General features: G+C 41.3%; 2 protein-coding genes across 4 annotated transcripts in view; both read left to right on the plus strand.

Moving 5' to 3' along the window:
• The first annotated feature begins 337 nt into the window (after positions 1–337).
• On the plus strand, positions 338–13,317 carry cpn1 (carboxypeptidase N, polypeptide 1). Its single transcript, XM_029528281.1, has 9 exons — positions 338–730; positions 3,096–3,292; positions 5,015–5,170; positions 8,655–8,831; positions 8,918–9,029; positions 11,149–11,288; positions 11,958–12,057; positions 12,617–12,735; positions 12,914–13,317. The coding sequence occupies exons 1-9, from the start codon at positions 505–507 to the stop codon at positions 13,022–13,024; spliced, it is 1,338 nt and encodes a 445-aa protein (XP_029384141.1). The 5' UTR covers positions 338–504; the 3' UTR covers positions 13,025–13,317.
• Positions 13,318–16,977: 3,660 nt separating this feature from the next.
• The window catches only part of dnmbp (dynamin binding protein), a 38,797-nt gene continuing 29,214 nt past the window's right edge, over positions 16,978–26,560 (plus strand). For 2 of the 3 annotated variants that reach the window (XM_029527614.1, XM_029527616.1), the window contains exon 1: positions 16,978–17,250. The gene's annotated coding sequence lies outside the window, so the exon portion shown is untranslated. Of the gene's footprint in view, positions 17,251–25,863; positions 25,968–26,560 lie in introns of those variants that run through there. The other variant, XM_029527615.1, reaches the window with a different exon arrangement.

Genomic DNA, 26,560 nt, shown 5'->3' on the forward strand with positions numbered 1-26,560 from the left:
GCAGTGCCGTGGAAACAACCCCTCTTTCCCAGGAAGGGAGCATAGAAGTGAACCAGAGTAAGGGACAAAGAAAGGGATAGAAAATGAGTGTCTGTGAGACAGAATTAAATTCACATTGTGTGTGCTGGGAGCCGAGGGGGCTGTGAGGCGAACTACTTGAAGCAGAAGCATTCGAAACGGCAATAAAGCAAGTTGCATGTACTTGACAAGGACCCAAAGGGAAAGAGAGAGGGAGAGAAGCAGCTGTTGGAGGAGGAGAGAGAGACAAAGAAGGAGCGAGGGGCTGTCCTTCCTTGCTCTTCAGTGTGAGGACTGTATGTGGGAGGAGGCAGGGGGAGAGGCAGGGGAAAGAAGGGGAACAAGAGAGGAAGAAAGCAAGCAGGGTCTGAGCAGTATGTTTGGTGTGTAAGGAGATAAATATACAGTATATTGTATTGTTGCAGCAGTCTCTTCACCAGGCGCCTCTCATCTCCTCCTGTACTGGACAACTTGGACTGAGGGACCATGCAGCAGGGGTGGGCTCTTCCCTGGCTTGGTGCTGTCCTGATGGGACTTCTGGTGTCCGGCTCAGACTTCCAGCATCACCGATATGAGGACATGGTGCGAGCCCTGTTTGCGGTGCAGAGTGAATGCCCCTACATCACACGCATTTACAGCATCGGGCGCAGCGTGGAGGGACGCCACCTCTACGTGTTGGAGTTCAGTGATCACCCAGGCATCCATGAAACATGTGAGTAACACCTGATTCACTGTCTCAATGTCTGCGGTGGATGCAGAGGTCACACAACAATCTAAAGTGTGAATTATTCTTAACACAAACAAACAGACACAAAGTTAAACCCAAGTTAAATCCAAGTTAGTGCTCAGTCTTACACAAAACAGTTCATATGTTAAAATTTCTTCATGACAGAAAGTTCTTATGCTATTAAGCATCTTGTGAGTCAGAGCAACATACATACATTATATTTCTCTGGTGGTAGAGAAAATGGATTTTAAAATGATTATGGATTTCTAGCTGGCAGAAGATACAGCAGTCTTTGGGGGATTTGTTCTTTTCCTCCGAGGGAGATATAATGCAAGCTTTCACTTAATGTAGCTGGATGACTGTCTGGCTTAAGAATGAAGACTTAAAAAAAAAAGGGGGGGGGGGGGGGGGTGATATCCTGAGATGATTTCTTAGATAAACACTAGTGACCATAAACTGTGGAAAAGCTGAAAGTGAACACAGAAAAGCAAAAGTGAAAGAATTGAGTCAACATCTGTAATTCATTTCAATTTTTGCCATTCAGCCACCGACAAAATCTTGGGGTGTTATTCAGAGCTGAGCAGATGACACAGAAGTTCGGTTTGAGTCAACATGGCTTTAACCCTGAACTCACTCTTACAAAAGCTTTGCTTGTTTCCCCCCCTTGCCCAACCTCTGAATCAGATCCTCAGGTGTTTATTTTGCATATCGGTTGCAAATTGAAAGCCATAAACTCATTACAGCCAATGTTTGCAGTGAAAGCAGACCAAAGGGTCATGCTACCAAATACTCATGTGAATGATTTTGAAGTCCCCCCCCCCCCATACTTGCATTCTTTCACATGGCAGTGACTTGAGCCCCCCCCCCACTGCAGGGTATGCTTTTTTGGCTCCGTCTGAGCTTGCATTTTTTTCTGCAAATGCACACGTAGGGGCTTCCTTCAGTAGAATAGAAGGATGTGAGCCTGTTCTGTTGCAAGGTGACGGAGGGTGAAAAACAGGAACTGTGCACTTCACGGAGGGGAGTGACCATAGGTCTTGTCTGGGTCAACCCTCTTGCACCCTTTAAGAAGTTCATGTTTTTCACATGCTGCTGAGTGTGTGTGTGTGTGTGTCTTTATTTTAAAGACGTGCATTTGAGCCAACACTGTTTTTTGAACTCAAGGCCAGTTGGCCCCTTACTAAAGAAACTGAGGTGAATTGCAGTGCCCAAGTTGCCATTTGGGTGCCTGAAGCAATTACAAAAGGGTGTTCATAAATTTGGAAGTATCTCTCCACAGTTCCTCAACAAGTGAACAAGACCACAAACAATCAATACGGTTGTGGGAATTGTGTAAAATGATAAATACTGGACACACATTTATAAACATAATTGCTTCAGCCAGCGTTCCAAAGTAGCTCTGTCCTCTAGCTGGAGTGTTCAGGGGCCTGCAGGTCTCTCAGTGCAGCAGCAATGATTAATGAAGGGACCCTTGGTAAGCGGAAACCCTAAACAGAGAATGACACTGTTTTGATAGTCGGCTCACCCAATCACTGATAATCATAGGATTGTCAGACGACCTTATCCAAATAACTCAATCAACTGCAATCACAGTTGCTCCCCAGAACTCACCCCTGACTGAACCTTTAAAAAAGCCTTAATTTCTTAAAAGCAAAGATATTTATGCTTTGAAATTACAAAATATCACAAAGTTCGTAATACAAAGTTGTCATTTTGATACACTGCTGCTATAGTCTCCCTTGATCTGCTACGGTGTTTCTTAAAGGGAAACACCCCAACAAAGTCACATCAAAGTCTGTTTACAGGCCCACTGCTGCATGAGCCAGCGTCGCTTTAGGTGCATGCAGTTTACCAGACCTCTGTATTGTGTACTTGCTGTCTGCCTAAGGCTGGAGGCTACCAAGGTCATTACTAGAAAAGGACACTGAAATGAAAACATGTTACCGGTGAAGTTTCATAAAGGGGATGGAGTACACAGGTAACTTAGGAGCCACAATAAGGAAGTAGATGGATTGGGTACAATGCTAAACTGGTGCAGTGAAATAATCTTGTTGTCCCAATTGTACTCTCTCTCAACCATCCAAATGAAAGATAGGCGAAAATTCATTTAGTCACAGTTGCTTAGTGGCTCGTTGATGAAAAGTCACCTAGTGATTAGTCAGGTCATGTGATGATACAACATATTATTTAAATCTTTGAGAACCTTCATTCAGGCTCAAAGACTCACTCAAACTCAGAGTGAGTTAAAAATCTTAATCTGTGAATGGTTGTGCTGTTCGACAGTCATTTTAAATGTCACGCTTTGCATCTTGATGTGGCTTTTTGACCTCATGCCCCTCTTCCTCCCCAGTGGAGCCAGAGTTCAAGTATGTGGGCAACATGCACGGCAACGAGGTGCTTGGTCGCGAGCTGCTCATTAAGTTCTCCCAGTTCCTCTGCGAGGAGTACCGGGCCGGAAACCAGCGGCTCATGAGGCTGATCCATGACACGCGCATCCACATCCTGCCCTCCATGAACCCAGATGGCTACGAGGTGGCTGCCAGACAGGTAATGTACACCCTGATAGTGCGTGTGTGAGCTCCAGGTCCAGCGAGCCAAACGCCAGCCAAAACGAAAACAATGGAAAATGTACCAGAGGGACAGATTTGGCCGTTTTTCTTAAGGAATGATTTCCCACTTGTGAAGAAAAACTTTCCACATTTTTCCTTGATTGTGTTCTTGCCAGTGGAAACTTTTTAAAATGTTAACATCCCTCGGTGGAACTCAATACCTGCAAGTTAAACCACACTTCAATACACACTCAAAACTGCTCTTACATGATTCCGTCTGGTCAAATATGGATGTCTGATATCCTTTAAAATGAAGGTGTGCGCTTTGGGCAAGAAGCTAGCTAAACACTATCAGTTAATTTCCTTCCACAGTTTGCTGATGTCTGTAATAATCCCATCAATCTGCTCCCTGAAAGAGCCCCCCGCTCTCTAACAGGAATAATTATATGGACCGTGAAACAACACTCGTGCAATAACTTTAACATACACACATGGGTGCACAATTTCTTGGAGACTAATTATACGTCCTGAGGAAGCTAGTTGCACGTGAAGGTCCCTCGTGTTGCCACAAAGACGACATATGTGCAGCGCACTATAATTTGTTGCATCAACAGATGTTTGGGTCCAACAGCATCTGGAAAACAATGGGAGGATTGTGTCATCCTGGAGGGCTAGCGCTGATTTTGGGTAGTAGTTGAGAAAGAAAAATTATAAAAAAAATTCATGTCTATGGCAAAATGTAAGGTTAAATTGTTGAGTCAGTTGTTCCCGTTGACCTCCAGCAGGTCAGAAGGTCCTGCAGAATCATGCATGGAAATCCTGACGGATTCTGTACTGCTCCAAGACGAAGCGCCCTGCTCTGCAGCACTTTTTCAAATATGCCCCGAATGCCAAAAAGTGAGGCAACAAGACTGCATCTTTGTTTTAGTGAGTTAATAGCAAAAGGACATTGTTAGAATGACATAGATAAAAATGAATCTTTGGAGTCTCAGCCGATGCATTCCAAGACACTCTGAGGGTATTAAATCAGTCTACAAGTTTGTCAATGGACTTGAGAGACTGCACTTTTAGATAAATGCTAACAGCTGTGAACTGTCAGTATTTAGCTTGTATGTCCACTTTGTTTATCTTGTGAGCATGCTAATATTTGCCACTTTGCTCTAAACACAGATGAGCTTGAAATAGTTTGGCAGCCAGTCACGCCAAATATGAACATCACAGTGGTACTCAATTAAAAGTTGAGGAATCAAAGTTGTTTAGCTTCATGCTTTCAGTAATGTAACTATTTTTACGAAATTTGATGACAGCAGTTGATTTTTCCAAGTGGACCAGCCAGCAGATCAGCAAAGCCGATGCTGGTGTGGCCGAATCCTGCGCTACACCAGGTGATATCATAATTGTTTTGTGGGACATTAAGTCTGGACTTAATGTGTCTTCATATTTTCACTTCTATTGGGATTAAAGTGTTTTGAGAGTGCTCTTATTTTGGGTTTGTAAGAGAGCAATTAAATCATTGTGGTTTAGACCTGTTGGAAAATAATCCACTGTTGTTCCACAGAAAATTGTCTGCTGAGTTTATGCATCAATGAAATTTATGGTAGGGTTAGGGTATGACTTCATACTCTGAAAGCACTAAAACTTCAGAGGCTAACACTAAACTCTAACAAACGAGGGGATCCAACAGGGAGCAGTTATGGACAGTTTGTCTTTGGGTCAACAGGGTCCAGAATTCAATGGCTACCTGGTGGGCCGAGGGAACGCCAGAGAGATCGATCTGAACCGGAACTTCCCAGACCTGAATGCACTCATGTATTACTACGAGAAAACCAGCGGGCGAAACCACCACCTTCCCCTGCCGGACAACTGGGAGCAGCAGGTCAGTGGCACTGGATCAACAGTGAGGCAGCACATGTAGCTTAAGGTGCCATTTACCATTTACCGTGAGTGCACACCTATACTAACACGTACATGTCTGGTTGAGAGAGGGAGATGGATGAAGAAAACTGCTGCCAGTTGGGCTTTCATTAAAGAAAAAGAAAAACTGCATACATTTAAAAACAGTAAGTAAACCCAGGAACTTGCTGTTGTTTGGAAGATTGTCTGTTTCTTGTTATGTAAATTCATGCGTACCAGGTCAGTTTCACTGGAAAACCCAAATGTGCTTTTCTTCTCCTGGTCAGAGAGAAGCAGGAACAGCTCTCTTTTGTCTTTGCAACGCGAAACATTAAGGCAAAATGGCAGCTGCGCTCTTTCCAATCCCAGATGAGAAGGTGGAATGAATGCTTCTTTGGTTGACAAATAATATAAATCTGTCATTAACTCTTTAAGCAACAAGTTGCCATGAAACTGTATGATCTGGATGGCTGATTGGAAATACAGCAGTTCTTACTTTCTGAATAATACCACCTGATAAGATGAATATGATAAGCAGACGTTCGGCTTCAGTCAAACACTTTTCTCTCTCCATCACCGCCGCGAGAAGTCGAATTGGTCTGCTCTGCGGTTTCAGAGTGTAACTGTTACCTGCTACCTCGAGGTGCTGTCTGACTCGCAACAGAGCTTACAAACCTGCACTTTCACTCAGTAATAGCTGTTCATTGCCAAGTCTCAGTATCCCGAGAACACAGATACATACTTTCTTGAAATAAATAATAAATTCACCAGTGTGCTGTTTCCCAATTGTTGCTATGAGACTATTTGGAATCAATTTTCCCTGCGCACTTTAAAATATTTTCAACCACACAAAGCTGTCTGCAATGTCAGCTACTGTACATGCAACTACATGTCTTTTCCAATGAAAAGCAGAAGCCCGACCTGCAAAACTCAAAAATACTAAAGCTGGCTGCTGATGTATTTTCTTTTTGGCTCAATATTTCAGTGTAAAGTTAAGTTAGAGTTGAATTTGGCTGCGTGATATGGATTCATCACCATCTACAGTGTAAAATGAGCAGAGAACAAATGGAAGAATGTAAGTGTCTGCTGTCCAACTACTTCTGATATTCTGCTGGGAAATGCTTTTTAAGGTCATATCCTGAGGGAGGCCTCATCCGTTTTCATGTTATCTTGTGCAAACGAGAGAGCCCGACTGCATTCAAGTTTCCTTGATAATTTCAACTGAAGGTCCAAACCCATCAATCCCATATTAACAATTAGAAATATAAATGTAATAAAAAAGAAAAACACAATAAGGAAACGACAGAACAATGGCACTAACCTTAACCCATGTTACACCCAGCTGACTACAGTCAGACAAGAAAAAAGAAAAAAAGGGTGAAAATGACAAAAACAACAACAAATTCTCAGAGTGGTAAATAGATTTCAGTATCCACGCTCTAATAATCTGACTATCTAAACAGACTGGTCCGATAAGCATTCATTATACATAAACTGCACATAAAGCCAAGCTTAGAGTTGCAAAGAAAGCATCAGTACAAAGCTGGAGCTACAGTAAAAATTGTATTATAGAGTAGTTGACCAGCTGTATCACTTCATTTGTTTTGATGTTTTACAAGTGCTGCTTATTTTTTCTTATTTATTAGTTCCTGGGCTGCAAATGAATTAAGAGGACTAAATCGCTGGTCCTCCCAGTTGTGGGCTGGCTGTCTACCAGCGTGACTGCTGCCTGAAAGAGATACACAAAAGAGAAACTGTGCTGCTCTTACAGATACCTCATTCATTCACGCCATGTCGGGATTGCATCCTCACAAGCGCCGTGAACCCACAAGCCCCGGTGCTTGGCTGCAGGCTCAGACATGCGGCATTTACTTAAGCCAGCTGATGATGTTTTATCCAGAAGAGCGAATTTAGTCACTGACACTCTTTTCACCTTTTCCTCATCATGAAACTGAGACGGGTCCAGCACCTGCAATAACTGAGAAATACAACATCTCAGCCTAATTTTGAACGGTCAATTAGACTCAGGAATTTACTCTTTAAAATATCTTCCACTTGCAGAGTGACAGCTGGGGTCTGTACAGTAGAAATGCTATATTTACTCAGCAACGGCAAATTTACCCACCTCGCACCATGAGGTTAGGCAGTGCTTTTGGAAGAGCGTTGCTGATAAATGACTGACCCGCAGAGCAAATCCATCACACAGTGTGAAGTTACCACAACTTGTGAGTGAATCACTGATAAAACAAAATCCAAAACCTGAAAACCTCATGTAAAATGCTGAGTTTTGTTCCACAATAAATCCTCTTCGCAACAGGTGAACATGGAACATAGAGAAATTTAGAATAGGAGCTGATCTGATGTTTATTTAGTGATTTAGCAATTTTAATTTTATAAAGAAAACAATCAAGTAGTGATAGTATCGGTCCTTTCAAGCTTTAGAGATTTGTGCCCCCCTGAAAGCTCAGTTGCTCTGCCCTGTGCCTTGGTGACAGGTCTGACTTCAAAGCATGAATGGATATTGAGACTATAAATTCCTGCCAGACCTCAAAACAGAAGTGCTAGATATCAATGCTGTAGTCAAGGCTCAGGAGCTCTGACCAGCTGGATTACTCAGCCAGACGGTGCTTATTTTCCTACATACCTTATTCAAGGAGGGGTATTATTCCCTGTCGCCAAGCATTATATGCATCTAGGCGATGTTCTGTAGTCAGGTAATGTAAGGCAAACGCTGATCCTGTTTGTGGGGAATGTGCCAGAATCAACAAACAGTAAACGTTAACAACCCTATCTTTATATCTATTTTCAATAGTTTGACCATTTTATATTTACAGTGGTAGCAAATACTCAGATTCCATCCTGAAAACCTTTACTAAAATACGACTTCCAAACTCACATTGAATTTTGGTCAGAAACAATCTCAGCAAAATGAGATTAACTGCAGCATTGAAGAATTAAGGATAAAATACATTGTGAGTAGAGCAGGATCATTTCACAGGTTGGAGAAAAGCAGAGTATGCCTTAAAGAGCTAAGCATGGTTGCCCAAAAAACATGTGCGTATGTTAGAGACAAATAAAATTTGTCCAGATCACCAGCCAAGAGAAGCTGTATCTCTGGATAAAAAGAAAAGCAGACATCTTGAGTCCACCGATGCAGTTTGGTGAATTTGGGGATAAACTGGAAGATATGCATTATCATTTGATCTAAGTGATAGACAATATACTGGAGGTGTGAATGACATTGATGTAGAATGAGACAGTTTGTTTCAAGGACTGAGAAAGAATCTCTGGGTAATTTATTTACACTTCTAAAAGTTGGACATTTGACAAAATATATGTAAATATCGCACCACGGTGCCACAAATAGTTATATTCATCATGTCATGGTATGGATGTAAATAAAAAGGGCCATATGGAATGTAAATTAATTATAAGCTACTTTTTGTCTGACTGAATATCCTCGACAGGTTGAACCAGAGACCTTGGCAATCATAAAATGGATGCAAAACTACAATTTTGTCCTGTCGGCCAACCTCCATGGTGGAGCTGTGGTAGCGAACTACCCCTTTGACAAATCAAGAGACCCCCGCATTCGAGGGAGGACCACTTACGCAGCCACTGCGGATGACAAAATCTTCAGACAGGTGAGAGGCAGATCAAAAACTGATGTCAGGCATGAGAAAACGTGCTGTGGTTGACTGGGCACGTGTGTTTTTGTGTGTGGTGACAGTTGGCCAGGACCTACTCGTACGCCCACAGCTGGATGCACAAGGGCTGGAACTGTGGGGACTTCTTTGATGAAGGCATCACCAATGGGGCCAGCTGGTACTCTCTTTCCAAAGGTAAGCAAGACCTCAGTTCATTAGCAGCACTAAGAGAAAGCAAAAAAAAAAAACAAATCACTGGAAATGGTAATTGGATCATGAAATTCTTGTCATTGTCACAACTTGTCGATACTCTTTCCGATTTTGTTATTGTCCAACACTGTCCACGAATCTCCTGCCAGCTCACTGGTGGCTTTTTCAGCTGGAACATTTAATTTTTCAAACTGTATTTAAACATGAAACACATAACAAGCACATTTTTAAAGTCTCACTATGAGGAGCTGAAAGAAGCTGTTTGGAGTTAATATTTGAATATAAAATTGATGTCCTGTGCATTTTCTAATCCCACCAAAACAATTCCAAAAGTTTCTAAAAATCGAAAATATAAAATAAATATAAATATAGAAATATAAAATACAGAGGCTTGGTGTCATTGTACCTGAACTGTCATCCTATATTTGTTTTTAATAGCAAGTCACAGTCTGATTGAAGAAAAAAGGAAAAGACCCGCCTGCATGAATGATGGCAGGCAGTGGCATCGATTTCCTCATGAAAGAAAGGCCTTGAGTTGCCTCGTGAACTCACCGTCTCTGTCGGAGGCCTGTGTGCTTGCCCCTTGCCTTTGACCTCCTCACCTCCTGGACATGAACAGCTGCACTGCCTCTGACCCTTAAGTTTAGCCACTAATAGGAGCCAGCTTGCCAGAGACAGGAGACAGCACTGGCATCTACCACATGGTAGAAGTTTTACAAACTCCTCACTTTTATATTACTTTGAGATATTAGGAGGAAGAGTGTTGCAGAGTTTGGTGATTTTATCAAACCACTGTTTCCTATATATAGTTTGTTTCATATGCTCAAATAAATCGAAGTGCTGTTTGGTTGAAATTAATAACGGAAAAAAAATAAATGTATTATTTTGTGCTGGACAACAAATCCAGCAGCAGTGATGCTGCAACAGCTGCCAACATAAACATACAATGTTAGCTTTTGTGCTATCTTTGTTTCCGTTATTTTTTTTGTTTTGTTTTTCTAAATTCTTCTTTGTGTGCCGTGCAGAAAGCCAGTAGGCTCCGTGGGACTTTTATTAGAGTTTGGTTCAACAAAATATCTTTTACTGGCGTCGGCCACCTACTGGCCTTCAGGAGTTATACAAGCTTTGGCAGTAGCAGCTCCTCATCCCGCTTTGTTTGGTTTATGGGTTGGGAACTTTGTTTTAAGACTTGATGAATACTTCCAGCATTGTTTTGCCATATGCTTGGAAGTCACAATACACCAAGTTCATCGGCCCCTGGGCTTATATTCAATTGTAGCTCGGTTAATCTGTAACTTCAACAATAACAAACCTGAATCTCTGATCTGTTAATCCTAGTCTGAGCTGGTCTAGATTCTTCAAAGGAATGCGAGCCAGTTGAGTGTTTCAGTTGAGTTATGCGAGCTGCTGATTTGGGTAAAAAACACCCACAGTTGCATTCAGTAGGAGCATGCTATATTTATTTTAACAACTCCTCTTGCTCCAAGTGTTATGTCATGGTCTATGAGGTTACATTTGAACCTCCCCATTAAAAGCCTCATATGCTTTAGGCTTTATATATGCCTCTCAAAAAGTCGGTCTGAATTTCCCGATCCATTTCAATTGTTAGTGAAGTTGCCCCACAATGAAGGCTGTCGTTTCGGTTCCCCAGGCTGGGGCCTTTCTGTGTGGAGTTTACATGTTCTCCCCGTGCCTCCGTGGGTTTCCTCTTACCGTCCAAAGACATCATGTTTGGGTTAACTGGTGACTCTAAATTGTACGTAGGTCTGAGTGTGAGTGTGAGTGGTTGTTGGTCTCTGTCTGTCTCTGTGTGTTGGCCCTGTGATGTACTGGCAACCTCTCCAGGGTGTACCCCGCCCTCGCCCAATGGGAGCTGGGATTGGCTCCAGCAACCCCCTTCCCCTGGAAAGGGATAAGCAGTAGAAGATGAATGAATGAATGAAGAATGCGTGTGAAGGAGTTTAACTACTTTTCAACAACTTAGTAAAAGTTTGGTGCCCACTTTCTCACTCACTTGCTTAGCCTACTGTAACAAATTCTACATTTTCATCAATTGCAATGATCTGATGAAAAACTAAAGTGAAATCAAACGTGTGTATTTCAGGCATGCAAGACTTCAACTACCTTTACACCAACTGTTTTGAGATCACCCTGGAGCTAAGCTGTGATAAATTTCCTCCAGCATCAGCGCTTCCTAGAGAATGGCTGGGCAACCGAGAGGCGCTGGTTTCGTACCTGGAACAGGTTGGTGCTTGCACACAAATTCACCCAAATTTTGGCAGACTGCAGTTGTGTCAATCGAGTATTGCATTTTAACAGCTTGCTGCACACACTTCAAACACGCAGTCATGTTGTTACACACCAAAATCCAACTGCCAAGAGTCAAGAGTCCAAAGCTTTGGCTTCTTCTTAGTATTGGCTGGATTTCTCTGGATAAAGTGACTTAAAATGAGCTGTGTGAAACTGTGTAATCCAAGTAAATTGACTTTTACCTCCCGTCACGCATTAAACGTAGCCTTGGTTTGAAGACAAAATGTCCTTTTACTCACTGAGATAAAATACAGCCCTGCCACTTACAGTGTTTCTAAGACCACAGGGGAGAGCTGAGAAATGCAGATCTTTTTCCATAGCAGTGACTAAACAAACCCAACTTTAAGGGTCTGCAGATTCTGTTTTGGTCTCATTTTGCTTCTGTGTCTATTCCACACCACAAGACTGTGGAAGGTTTCTACAGCCTAATGTTGTGGCATTTTTCTTTTAAACTGTAGTTTGAGGCTTGGTGCGGTCTGTGATCAATGCTGTAATCTATTGCCACATTCAAACAAAAAAGCCATCTGTGGTCACACTAACCTAATTTACTTTTTAATCAAATTTGCAAAAAATAATACACACACACGTTTCTCACATTTTTAGGTGCATCATGGCATAAAAGGCATGGTGTATGATGATAACAACAACCATATTGGCAACGCTGAGATCGCAGTAGCTGGCATCCACCATGATGTGACTACCGGTAAGGAGCAATAGGAAAAAGATCAGTTTATGTTGTTGTTCTCCATAAGTCAATGATGAAATGTGCCGGTTAGGTTTGTGGTAAATGATCTGTAAATGTCCTGATCAGTGATGTATAAAACTAAGAGCGTCTAAAAGTCTCAGGCCATCACGCTGGAACGGAACGAGGTGCACTCTAGTGGTCAATGGATGAAATGCACTTAGAAAATATTGCAACTGTACATACATTATAATTAGATTTATTTAAGTGTTGTACTTCAACACTACTTTTTTCTCAAACAGCAAAGTAAACCACTTGAGGAGAGAAAACTTTAAATGTTGCTTGTATGCTGATGTACCAGGAACAATTATATATATATATATATATCCAAGGTCATTTTTTTCAATACTGGGAAGTTTTACTTTTACATATAAGTAAATCTTATAATACTTACGTAGATGTTTAAATTAATAGAAATTTGAACACTCATACTTCTTTGACCAAAGTGTAATAACACTTTTGAGATAGTTTGTTGGTTGTTTCAACCTCTCACCTTTTCCTGATGCGTATGCTTCTGCAGGAGTGGATGGCGACTACTTCAGACTGCTGTTGCCAGGCACCTACACTGTGACGGCATCTGCCCCGGGTTACGTCTCCTCCACCAGCACTGTCACAGTGGGACCAGCTGAGGCCATACAGGTGTGTTTCACTGGAAATAAAAGGGAACCTTAAATTTACAATTTTTAAGAGGAAAAAGCAAGTATTGGGGTTCAAAATGCAGTTTTTGAGAAGCCCTGAAAATAAAATGTATCCATTTTTCTTCTGCACTTATTCTGTCCATTGATCGCTTTTACTTTTTAAATCTCTTTCCTGGCAGCTTCATTTTTACTTGAAAACAGCACCAAAACAAAACCTGAAAGGGAAGCACCACAACAGCAAGAAGAACTTCTCATCTCCTAAGGCTCCCTTAAAGCTCGGCCCTAGATGAGACATGGACATTGATTTAGGTGCCACATAAACTTGGTATAAAACCATAAAATATATGTAATTTTACCTCTGTAGTCCCAAGATGATGTATTTCAAACCTCAGCGTTCTTGTTTATGTTTTGTTGATAAATATAAACCGTGTCTGTATTACGGATTTGCAAACCTGGTGTATTTATGTAACAGTGTTGATTTGTATGAACACAGCCATCCTGTCTTTGTAAAGGACTTTTTGGATTTTGATTTGTATAATGTGAGGAAAATTTAAATTGAAAATAAAAGAAAATGCCATCTCTACATGCCGGTCTTCGGTGAGTTTTTTCAGCAACTTATTTATTTGCATAACACAATTAATTTTACCTTGAGAAATAATAATACAAACTCTAAATTGGTTTGTGACATTAAAGATAAGGAGCAAATTAATATTGAGAAAGACAATGACATAAAGCTAAATTAAACAATGTAAAAATGATACAAGGTGGAAAGATGAAGTTTTAAGTGTAAATGTAGTCAACTACAAAGCTTTAAGTCCTCTTAGGCTGGAATTCATGTAACATGCAACACATATTTTTGACTAATTATCTTGAGAACATAGTATGCGAATGAACTAATCCATATATGCAGATGGGTGTTTTGAATTTCCTCTGGTGAGCAAGAAAAAGGCGCTCTTCTCAGTTGACCTTTTGGGCCTCTACTGTTTGGACAGTAGATGTCACTGCAGTACAAAGGAGGGAGCCAAACATGTCTTGTCCTGTTCTTCAAGTTGAAAATTCAACTCACTCACTCATCTTGACTCAAACTTTTTAACGTTTCTAACATCCACTGCTCACTACTCACTGTACTGAGTCCAGGATCTAAGCACCCAACCAGAGCCGGCTGCTGACTGGTGGTGCAGTCTGACAGCTGCTCATACTGGGTTAATAACACACAGGTACACTGCATTTGACAACAATCACTGGACTGTTCTTTTCTGGTAAGCAACGTCAGTGCAGACCGCACCCACAGAAAAAGCTGACGCAAAGGCTCTAAGTTCTGCTTTGTTACAAGACCGATCTTCATCATCCTGAGGGCGGCAGCATAACGCAGGCTGATGCCTCACAGAACAATGCACAGTGTGATGAATGGGAATATTTCCCCTCATCCCTAATTACTTAAATTACATGGTTTTGTGATGCTGTTTTGGAAATGTTTGTTTCTTCAAAGGGATACTGATGGAAAATTTTAACCAATTTTACCATGAATATTTGTTCAAGGTTGATTTTGATCCAATTTATAGAATGAGAGTTGAAAACTTAATGCATGATCATCTTGGTGTACAGGAAGTTCATATGCTCCCTGACCAGAGAATGATCCTCCGAGTTAAAAGCAAGTGGCCATTCACAAACTGGTCAAAGTGGAAAGGACTCCTGCACTCGAGAATTTTTCGATTTGTTTTTCCTGTGCCATTCATGAACAGTAGAGAGCACAACAACAGCCTCTCACTGACGAACAGGAAAGAGGAAAAGCGCACTTCATTGGGCATTCTGTGACTCTGATTACGCAACAGTGACACACAGGGTCCCCAAAAGATAAACATGGAGACACACGAGTGATTTAACAGGAGGGGACAGTTTAAACAGAGCTGAAAAACCCCACAGATAAAACCGAGTCATATTAATCACTGAATCATTCGTTTACTGACATCAGTCCAGCAACTGCACCAACTTCCTACAATCATTTTTATGTTCTTCCACAAGGAAACACAGTAAAGTGATTGTGCGTCAGCCAATGTATTCTCTGTCAGCAGAGCATTATACAGACAATCAACCGGCAGCAAATATTGAAAGACAACAATAGACCCACATACTGCCCTTGAATAAAAGTGGCCACTGTGTGAGAAGACAAAGCTGGCATTTCATGCAGTGCCACTGATCTGGAGTGTTCTCAGCTGTGGCAGGGGTGCATGTCTGTGTGTGTGTTTGGGGGGGTGGGTTGGCCTTGCATTTGTGTACGCTTAGTTTGCCCAAAGGTGGCGTCAATGAAGCCCACTAATGGTCCAACGGTGCCAGACAATTCCTACGCTGATGAACCCACATTCATGAAGTCACATCACAGTATTTTACGACAGTGGTGACCAGGCTTTATTGGAAGTTGCTGTCTAAAAACCACAATGTGATATTTCAACAGTATGGTAATGGTAATGGTACACTGCAGTATGTCATTATGTCATATTATTATTCAGAATATTCCATTTTACTGGAATATACGTTTTTATTATTACATACATTTATTATTATTAGCCAGACTGATATGGAAGACATGATCTAATGATTATAGTTTTTACTTAAGATATCCACCCACATACCGCTGCAAAAAAGCTGCACATTGACATGAGATGTGTTGTAGCACACCAGGACTCCATAAAGTTTCTATTTATAAATGTTGTGTTTTGTATACTATACATGTGTCAGTGTAATAGATTTGTGTATGTATATCTGAAGGAGGCTGTTTTCATGTCTTCCATATCTATTTCTCTCTGTGCCACCACGTGAGAATGAAAACATCCAGCTGGCTTCATTTCCTGCTATTGTTCCACACATACAAGATCGCATAGGAGGAAGCTGTCATTACTGCAAACACAGCAAAAATAGGGTTCAGTGTTTCACGCCAAAGCACTCCATGTTATGTCTGAGAATATGAAATGACTGTGATTTGTTTACTTCTAAACAAGGGGTGCTGTTGTTTTAAAAAGACTAAATGAAAGCGATATGAAGCTGGTTGTTTCTTCCTGAGTGTCAAAATTCTTCCATACTGGCCATTTTTCCTCAGCCTGTGTAAAACATATAAGCTTCTGCTATTTTCTTTACTTTCCCACGTGACACTTTGGACATGACATAATTCAAAACAGCAGAGATTGAACAATCTTATATATATGATTAACTTAAATCACATTTAACAAATATGAGATTTACATTAATCATTTTGAACAGCATTTGGTCTGCTGTGTACACATGTGCTGATGTGCATGGGAACAGGTTTCTTAGGTATTGCTGCCACAAAAGCGATGTTTGCTCACCTCTTGTGTTTTCCACAACCAATTGTATAGCACTTATGCTGAAGGGATATATTTTACAACCCTGTGAATTGGAAACGCTAAATGAAGTTATTTTACCATTTGAAATTGTTTGTGTTCCTGCCTTTTGAAACCGGAGTGAATACTATTTTTAATTTTGATTGTTGCTGTATGCAAGTTACACAATCTAACTTTAAGTCTAAACATATATCTGATGACACTGAAATAAATCATGTGCTATATTAGATCAAAACACACAATGGGATTTTAAAAATAAAGTTCCAATTTCTGTGGGTCAGGTCAAAAACTATTTGAAATACAAACAGGTCAAGTTTCAAAGTAGATCTGAAAACAGTGAGCTGCAAACTCAGTAAATCTTGGGTTGCGTTGTGACATTTTTGCCACGATTTTGATAAAGAATAGCGGAAGAAAATAATAATTATTTGTCTCGTACAAGGCAGCAAGTAGTGATTCGTCTAAAGTAAAAATTGGCTGCATTTCAGAGCTGCAGCTAGAGAAACCAAATGAAAGATTTTTAGTCTTAGGTTCAATCTGTAGCAAAGCAGAATTATTACATACGAGCAGTAGCGTTTAAAATAACAACTTTTACTTCTGAAATATGCCCCCTTTTTTCATATAAAATGGAAATACCTAAGTAAAGTCCAACTTGCAGTGGCTGAGAAGCACTTAGTTACCTTAGTTGCCATATTGTAGCCCCACCGGCCGATGCAGAATTGCGAAAAAAAAAAAAAAAAAATTAAATTACAGTGAAAATGTTTTGGGTGCTTTTGGACAAACTTAGCTTTTCTTTTCAGTCAGGCAGCAGCCTGGACAGCCTCAGGTCGCTTCATGAGGGGGAAAAAAAGTGGGTGGCGTCTCTACATGTGGGCATGGAGAGGCGCAAAGTGAGTCCGCTGCGTCTCTTTCTGATGGGATGACAGCTGATCGGACCGAGGCTCGTCGCTCTCTGCTGCCAGCATGTCTCCTTTGGCCTGAACGCTGCGCAGAGGAAGGTCATGTGTCCGAGGCTCCGGGAGCTGTAGCTGCTGCAAAAAGGTCGTGTCCGCCGCCAGCAGTCAGGAGACCACATCACCGAGTGGTGGATCGAGTCTGACTGGATCCCCGATCCTCGATCCCGGATCCAGAGTTTTCCCCAGATCGAGTCAGACACTTTATGGGTAAGAGACTCACCACAAGACTCACAATTTCTCATTTCACAGTTCACAGAAGAAAAAAAAAAAAACAAGACAAACTCGTGTTATGGGATGAATGCGGTGCAGACTCATCTGAGTTTGAAGGAACGTGTGTTTGCTTTTACACAACAACAACAACAACAACAGCAACAGCAGCGCAACAAGCTGTGATCACGGCACAGCCTGGTGCTGACAGCCTTTTGGGGCGTAAACTGTGGACATGATTTATCCTGCACACAGAGCACAGGACAGCCAAAGCCTCAGTTTCCACACACACACACACACACACACACACACACACACACACACACACACACACTAGGCTAGACTAAACTAAACACTAACGTGAGCTGAATGAGCACAAGTGCTGCAAGACCAAGTGATCAGTCTGTGTGTCTGTCTGTCTGTCACCTGTGGCCTCCCTGTCAGTTGTTACACCATGTGTGGGGGGGGGGACAACTACACACAAACAGGCCGACACACTGTCCCTGAGCTGAAGGAATATTCTGGTCACAGACACACAAACACACTGTGAGGTTCACCTTTCTGTTCTGTTTGTGTTGTGCTCTCCTGTGTTTCTCTGTTCAGGTCTTTTCCGCTCCCCTGAGTCCTGCTGAGGCCAATCTGGTTCTGTTCTGCTGTGTTATACTGTATGTTGTGTTATCGCGGTCTGTCCTACTATGTTGATGCATCATAGTTTAGTCTATTCTTTATCTTCTTTTCATTTCTATTCTTTTAATATAAACTTCTGTTACATTCTTTCAAAGTTGTCTACTAAAGATGAAATCTTCTCTCATTCTGTGTGTAACCTTTTAGACAGTAAATACAAGCTGGGTTTTTTTTTTTTTTTTTTTTGAAAGTTTGACTAAGGTAAGAGAATTGCTCATTGATGAATGAACACAGCGAATGACTTGCTTGACGTATATTAATTTAGCCACGAGATATTTTTGTTCATTGCAACATCGTTCTAAACGCTGGCCTGCTGTAACATATGATACTGCAATATAAATGTTGTCATAATCAGAACAGTCATTCATTTCTCATCATACCATACTATTACTTTACATTGAGATTGACTGTATTCTGCTATGTCTTACGTTACATCACATCAGCTTCTGTTTTGTTTGTTTGTTTGTCTGGTTGCTTTGTTTTTTTTTTTTTTGTTTGTTTTTTTTGGGGGGTTGTGCAGTTGTCTCAGCCTCAGGATGCAAAGGGTTTGAAGTTTTAACTGAGTCAGATATCCAGATTTAGTGTGCAGACAATGGACTGTAGTACAGGCCAGGTTTACTCTGCCAGAGCTGACAACCGCACACCTGATTTTTCAACATATTTAGAAAAGGAATGAAAATGTTACAGCCATCATTTTTTCAGTGCCAAATATGACATGATTTGTCCATATTAGCGCTGTTCCATACATTGTTGTCGCATGACATGTCCTCATGTTTGTTGTATTTGCACAATACTACCGGTGTCTTTACACACCACTTCAACCAATTCATTTTGTGTGTCTTTTAAAACGCATAAAACTAATTTGCATTTGCTTGAATGTGAAACTCCTGTTTTTCCTGGTCCTTCATCACCTTCTGACCCACGTGTTCATAGACAGAGGCAGCAAATGTGTTTCAGTCTAGAACAAATTGAATATAGGAGATAAAATCAGATGCCTTCATGTATAGGTTAAAAAATAGCAGTCAGTCAGATGAGATGTATAACAGAGCCAAATGCAGATGCAGACGTGGTTTGCAACTAAATTATTCTTGTTTCACTTCCTGTGGCTAACTCTTGAATGCACACCTCCAGCCACACAGCCTCCAGTGTGCCAGTGTTTTTTACTCCAGAATCATCAGTTTTGTCTCTGGTCATCTGCTGCAGAATCAGTGTGATGAGTTACTGCGCTTTGGCACCGACACATAAGAGTCAAAGCTTTTTGGCTTTACTTTGCCTGCCAGGGTCCAGCCACTGGTCTTTAACAAAAAATTACAAAGACTTGCTGTTTCTTGTGTGAGATGAAGCCTGCTCCTTCATGGGAGTTACACCTAAATCATTATGAAGTCAGAGAGCTGTTTCTGTAATTAGTAGCAAAGTGTTAATCAAGCGAAGTGCCTCTTTCTCTTTTGCTCTTCTGCTTTTGTGTTTAGTGTATAGTCAGGATTTTGGATGCACATGGACATCCCACTCAGTGAAATATTTAACACTGGCAGCAAGGTCCTGTATCAGTACTTTGTGACAAAGAAACTTGAGACATTTGTCTCAGTTTACGTGTATTACATGCAGCACAAACACCATGTGGAGGCTACTGCAATAAATCCAATTAGACCTATGATTGTGCGAATTGTAACAACTCAGACATCACTGTAAAATGATCTTTCTTGACTCTGTTTTGACAGTCAGCTGTGCTTTAAACTACAGAGGCAGAACTGAATGTAAATCCGACCAATGTTACCCAAACGTTTCCTCTGAAACTCACTCTTTTCTTAAATAATAAAGATCGAAAAAATAACTTGAAGCATGGGAAAAAAAGTTCTGTTTTTCATCCCATTATGTAATGCACTATCCCCTCAGAGGGAACACCATCAGAAAATGACAACATTCCTCGTGTCCTTTGCCAGCAGCCCAGTATTAGTTTTCTTAACTGCAGAGGCAGGAAACAGCAGGGGGGTAATGTGATTTAACCGGATGAGAAAGGGGGGAAAATCAGCTTCGAGCTGCTATGAGGGCAGATGCTGTACATCGAAATCAGCGAGCGCATACTGAGATAATAAAAATGAATTAAAGAGTTTCCCTTCCGCTAGCCGATCAATAATCTGAGTAAACGTGACATTGGCTGATCATTTTAAAAAGGAGCCACAGTTTGGATTTGTCGTAACGTGACCACAGAGGTTTTGATGTTGTTGCACATGTGTGATGATGTTGAAATTGGGCAGAATGCCTTGAATGCCTGAATGGTATGAAAACGCATCATCACTTGAGGTGAGAAAACAAGCGGGACCTATCTCACAAAAATCATTCTTTTCATTCTTGTCTGCAACTTCAAGAAGAGACTATACAAAAACATGGACCACAAGAGGAGACACTGGACCCCTGCAGAGAGTAGAGACTAGACCAGAGACTAGACCAGATTAAATGAGACACCGGACAGCCCCTCCAGAGACAGGACCAGACCAGACTAGAACTGAGACCCCCAGAGACTAGAGACCAGAAACTAGACCAGATCAGACCAGAGTAGATGAGACACCAGACCCCTATGCAGAGACCGGACACCTCCACAGAGACCCCTAGTATTTTTTGCAATCTTGTCTGTCGTTGATGTCCTGAGCTGAGATGCTTTGGACCAAGTAGTGAGATTTTTACTTTCAGATGGGTTTTTCCAAAATGTATTTACTTGCAATGAACTGGTTATGTTCCTGTAGGCATGTCATGATGTGATTTCCAAGGCAGAGATCACGTTATGTAACAGCTCATATGTGAACTATTAGAGCTTGGCCATGTTTTCAGGGTGCGGCATATCATTGGGCACCTCTGGGGTCCTCTAAAGGAAAACCTTCTGCTGTCTTCTGCTGTATCTGTGACAACACAGCCTCTGCCCTCTGAGCACGGACATCTGAGCTGTCCTCCTCACTGTGGAAATGTTTATGCATAAGAGCAGTTCCACCCAGCGTCTGTATACTTGTCTGTGTGTGTCATACAAGCCATTGATACTTAACACATGCATGATTGTGAGAGGAACGGAGAAACAAATGAGAGAATGAAGCAAGTTATGATCTGAAGGAAAAAGCCAGGATGGCAGAGGGTGGCCTGCGTGCTTGCTAAACTGCAAAGATGGTGGAAAACAAAGTCAATAGAAATGTGACGATGAAGGCGGATTTGGAACGATGGATCAACCAAAATGTGTTTCCAGTGTTTTACAAGTACCCACCCGGGGTTTTCCACCTACGTTAAACAGCAACACAAACTTTTCCTGTTGATCCCCCCCCCCCCCCCCCCCCCCCCCGGCCACAAATATTTAACACTGAAGATTTATTGTATTAGTGCTTGTTCTTTGACTTTACATATCTTAGACAAGAATAGAAAACAACAACGATATGAACAAGACCAGACTGGCTGCAGTAATTCAAAGGAGCGGAAGATGAGTGGTTTGAAAGGGATCATGGATGGACTTGTCCTGTCACGACTCAGTTAAGAGTCAAAGAAAGCATAAAGTGATAGCTTCCTTCCACCACAAGACTTTGTGAACTTGGATTATTTTATAGGATTATTGTAGAGGTTTCACATGGGCTTCGTAGGAAAATGATAGATGTCTCACCCGGAGCTTGAGTCCAAACAACCGGACATTTCATTCCACCGCAGAAGTCCGCATTTTATTTGGGAGACTCTAAACAGAAGAGACAGTCCTTCCTGTCTCTTCATGTAAGCAGTTTCAATGATGTTGGCTCCGAGACAAAGTGGACTTTTTTTTTTTTTTTACCTACAGCCATATTTAGTATTGAATTGCAGAGCTGCCATGTTCATGTACAGTACAATCCTGCATGTCTGCATGAATTTGCAACAATTTCTATTCGTTTACTGCTCACATGTTTGAGTGGTAGAGATGGCTTGGGCAAGTATTTTCAACAGAGTTTTGGCATCTCTTTGCATTTGACTCAGCATGCCAGATGTGCTCTTTTCATCCAGCTGGCTGAGAACACATCGTGCTGCTGCCTCATCTGGTTGAAATGCTCTTTAAAGCCAGACTGCTCTCCTCACTGTCGTGCCAGTTGCTTGAGTAGAACGATTGCATTAGAGCACAGTACCACAGTGTATCTTTTGTTTTAGGGTTTAAACATATTTTTTGGGTTTTATATTTTACCAATTGCCTCGTTTAAACCAAAAGATTGCATGGAATTTGGACAAGAGTTGAAAGTCTCGCTCCATTAATCAATTAGCCGGTTGGAAAAAAACATTTCCTTACACCAACCCTAACCTGATTTGGGATGGTATGGTGGAGCAGTGATTAGCATTCACAGCAGAACATTCTGGGTTTGAATACCTGACCTGAGGCGCCTCTCTGTGGAGTCTGCAAGCACCCTCAAGGTACTCCTCCCTCCCACATTTCAACCTTTAGACCTTTAGGTCAATTCTTTCTCTAATGACTATCAGAAGGTGACTCCACTGCATGTAGGAACAAGTCAGATTGTATTGAAGTCTATGTGAGAACTGCCTGTGAGTGTGTGGGAATAGTTTAGTATGGTGAGGGTACCCTGATCTTGCCCAATGTCAACTGGGACTGGATCCAGCCCCATGACCCTGGTGGATATAGATAATGAATCAATCAATGGAGTTTCTTAACTGTGAAGATTTAGTACTTTTCTTATATGATAACAAACTCAACATCCATAAGCTGTGATTCCTAAACCAAGGAAATAGAGAAAAGACTATTCAGTACGCATCCAGTAAAAATCATGCCATGGTTTCAGGTTTGTCTTCATCCAGAAATAAACCATTTTAGCCATTTATGACATTTATTACTGCTCGTTGTGTGTGAAGAGAGTAAAGAAAAACTTGCATGCAAATTGTGTGCGCTGCCATGCCACAGGGGTTCTGAGACCATGACTCTATAAACACATGGCTAGAAAACCACATGACTTGTGTTGACAACTGTCAGCTACTCAGAGTTGTGTTGTTTGCGCCCCCCCCCACCCCCCTCCGCCCATCACATGTGCTGAAACAGTAGATGGTCCAAAGTAGCGCGACAGATGTCCGGCATGTTTTAATATCCAGAAGCGTCTGCCGGCTGTCCACCTGCTTCGGTGATGTTGTTTTGAGGTGAAGGCTTTTCAGCAGACTCAGCATTTTGGGTGGGAGGGCTACACACACTGCTGCACAGTAAACAATGATTATCAAAAGACATCAGCTGTCATCCAGTTCACTCCAGAGGCTTCTACCAGTCTGTCTGTGTGTGTCTGTGTGTCGTCGCTCCATTTCAGGATATTTGAATAGGATGAATGGCACGTGATTTGTGCATGGGTGTGAGCCCGGTGCTGGCAGGCAGGCAGATAATGAGGCAGCGGCTTCATTGTTGGCATCAGATGACACTGTTCAATAAAAGATAGAGACAGTCAGCAGATCCCGCTTCCTCCAGTCTGCACCCACTCTCTCCCAGCATGTTTCAGCTTTACCCGTATGGGCAGGAAGACCTAAAATGCAGCAATAACAGAGCCGGACCAGTTACGGCAGCTGCACAATTATAATTAAGTATCATCTATAGGGCTGAAACACTGAAGGACAGGAGATGTAATGCCATTTTCCTTTGCGATTTTACTGACATGAACTACCTTTATGTATTTTGGGTCAGTGTTCTGTCTCATAATGTACCAAGAATTATCTCCATCCAAACCATAAATAAACTAATTAGAATACTTATCTCATTTTAGAGCCTAATTTTCTATAGCAGTTTTTTTTCCCATCCCTTTTAGGCAACATGGAAACTTCCAGTGTCTGTTCGTTTACAAATAGAGTAATTTAGTTTGAATTGCATCTCATGCTAAGTGATTATTTTTTGCAACACGCGCAAATCCGGATGTTCAGGTACAAAGTAAAGGGCGATGATGGCTCCATGTCTCAGGTTGGACAGTTGTTGCTTTGTCCATCTGTCAGCTGTGAAATATGTGTGAGTGTATACACACACACAGTGCGTGTCTGTCTTTCAGCTGTTGACTTAGCTGTCTGTCGTAATCCTGTTACTTTCTCCAGGACAGTGCCAAGTGGAACACAGTAGTCCCAGTCACAGCCTCATTCATCCTCAGCACTGTCCTGTCTTGTTTATGTTTTCTGAAATGGGGCACTAACTGTATTATCAGCAGTTTGTTTGAGCCTCCTTAGTGATGACCAGAGTCTCTGTTCTTATCAGCACCTTGTAAATCACGATAGAGGAGACACGCCTGAAGACCTTTCTCTCGTTGAAATGCCCCCTGGACCGATCCTCTGTGTTGCTGGGTAAACATTTAGCACTTAGTTGTCCAAGTCATTGATGAACTCGAAATCGTTGGAGGCGGACATGATGTTCAGCGTTATTCCCCCTCTTTTTTCCCTCCACACTGACTAAATGATCCTCAGCTGTTTCTGTGATGAGTCAGAGTGAGTCACAGACAAACTGAAACATGAAACATATGAAGCACAATGTGATTTACAAATCATGGAGTGCTTTGGGCTCTTCTAAAACTTTTTGGAGGACCTGAATCTGGCTTTTTGGGATTTTAGATCACCGCCTTGCTGCCATAATCTACACTTTTTTTTTTTTTTAAATATTATGCCTAAAATCTGATTCGGTGTGCTCAATAACTATGTGTCAAATATTCAGCAGAAATGGAAAAGTCATGTCATGAACAAAACAAATTTGAAATTGAAACCAAAACTAATTGCTATAATATACCGAGATGCATTAGAACAATAGCTGAGCGTTATTGCGATATTACTTTCCCTTTCCCTTCAGTTGAAAAAACATATCAGTAAATATACACATCATATTGAAATACAATATTGTGTTTCAGTGTTTTCTGGCACATGTGGTCAAGTGTGTAAAAGTCACCAAGAGCCAAGATGGGCCTTTGACACACTGACAGAGCCATAAATAACACTAAGGAGCTTGTCTGGCTGGATGAAAATCTGAGGATTAAGCGCTAGAAAGCTGCACTGACTCCTCACATGTCCTGCTGCTGAAGTCGAGTAGAAAAACTTTTTGTTTTCTGGGCGTTGGTTTTAAGATTAGCTGTAAGGGCAGCTGGCAGGACTGCACAAGACACATTTCAGTGAGCTGATTGCGCTATCTAAGATAAAGGGACGCGATATATTACAGAGGAAAAGGAACTCATCTCTCATACTGTCACTCCAAAAATGTATAGTCTGTTGAATTCCTTTTAAAGTCAGACATAGAGGATGCAGTTATAATCTAGTTTCTGAGATTTGAAAACCACTGCCTGAAAAAACAATCGGCACAAGGTCAGAGATTTTCACTTGTGCATTGATATGCCTCAAGTTGGTTTGTGGCTGATTAGAAGACTTTCTGCCTTCATAACTGAAAGCAACACGACTTGAAGTGGCTAAGTTTTATGAAGCTCAGCCATGAAGAAGTGATGCAAATGTACGACTGAAGGCTAAATGGTTTCATTTGTGATTTGTTATGTTTTCTCAATGTCTCAGGCATTTGTATGAAGTTAGAGAGTAAGTGTTTGACTTGACACAAGCTTTCATGAAGACATTCACTATTAACTTGTGTGTTGCCTCAGAATTTTTTTACTCAAACCAATCAAATGCACAAATTCAGGCATTTGTATCCAAACCATAAGCTCAGGGTTTGACATGTTGGGTAGACCTTTAGCACTCACTGCTTCATGGAAACCATTGATCACAGATAGATGATATGTTTTCACCCATCTGCATGTCAGGACATGTTTTATTCACAGTGTTGTCATACAGGCAACTATTGTTTGTGTTATGTGGACGGGGGATAAGTAGAAAGACGAGTCGCGCTCACACACGGAAGCACAATAAGTAGACAAACTTTTCATGTGGTACAGCTTTTCCTGTAACAGTTGAGAGGTTTTGTCGTATAATTAAGTTTCATCTGAGCAGGTGGCTCCTCAGTATGATTTGTATGACTACGGCAACAGAAGGAAATGACAGCATGACTGTGCTTTAGTACTGAAGATAAACTGCGAGAGAGAAAGGTTAGTAAACCTGAATTCATTTTTAAAGATGCTTACTTGGAAAAAGAGGAAGTGATGCATTAGATTAAACAACTAAATGGAAATTAGAGTATAAAAAGCCCTGGTCCAAACATCTTTATCAGCCACACACAGATGATGTCTTCAGCCCCCTTACATCTATATATAATGATGGTGTGTGATGCATTAAAGCTGAATGGGGATGTGGCTACACAGAGGGAGTTTAAGGTATAAAAAAAAACAAACCCTAAAATATCCCGGAGCACAGGAGACGGTCTGGTGTCCGACCTCTGTTAGTGGGTTTCCACTAAGAGCTGTAGTTTCCTGGAGTTGTTTTTCAAAAAAAAAAAAAAAAAAAAAAAAAAAAGACAATTAAGTGATTAACTGTGATGATGCTAAAACAGAAGAATACCTGCTCATCCTCAGGAAGTCTCTTGGTGTTCCTGAACAAAAAAAAGATTTTCCAATTGTAATTAAGGCTGTGAATTTGTATACTTGTCATGTTATACAACAGCTGTGTTGTTGACCATAAGAGCAAACATCAGTATGGTTAGTTTTGATGCTTTTATCGCAGTTAACTTTTCATAATTTTGTGT

This window comes from Echeneis naucrates, chromosome 19 (assembly GCF_900963305.1).
Source record: "Echeneis naucrates chromosome 19, fEcheNa1.1, whole genome shotgun sequence".
NCBI lineage: Eukaryota > Metazoa > Chordata > Actinopteri > Carangiformes > Echeneidae > Echeneis > Echeneis naucrates.

Bases quoted from the DNA above. Each gene is read 5' to 3' on its own strand.
- cpn1 (XM_029528281.1), top strand. From the start codon at position 505: ATGCAGCAGGGGTGGGCTCTTCCCTGGCTTGGTGCTGTCCTGATGGGA. The intron at 3,293-5,014 runs GTAATGTACACC...TTGGGTCAACAG, and splicing joins ACGAGGTGGCTGCCAGACAG to GGTCCAGAATTCAATGGCTA. The intron at 12,736-12,913 runs GTGTGTTTCACT...CTTTCCTGGCAG, and splicing joins GACCAGCTGAGGCCATACAG to CTTCATTTTTACTTGAAAAC.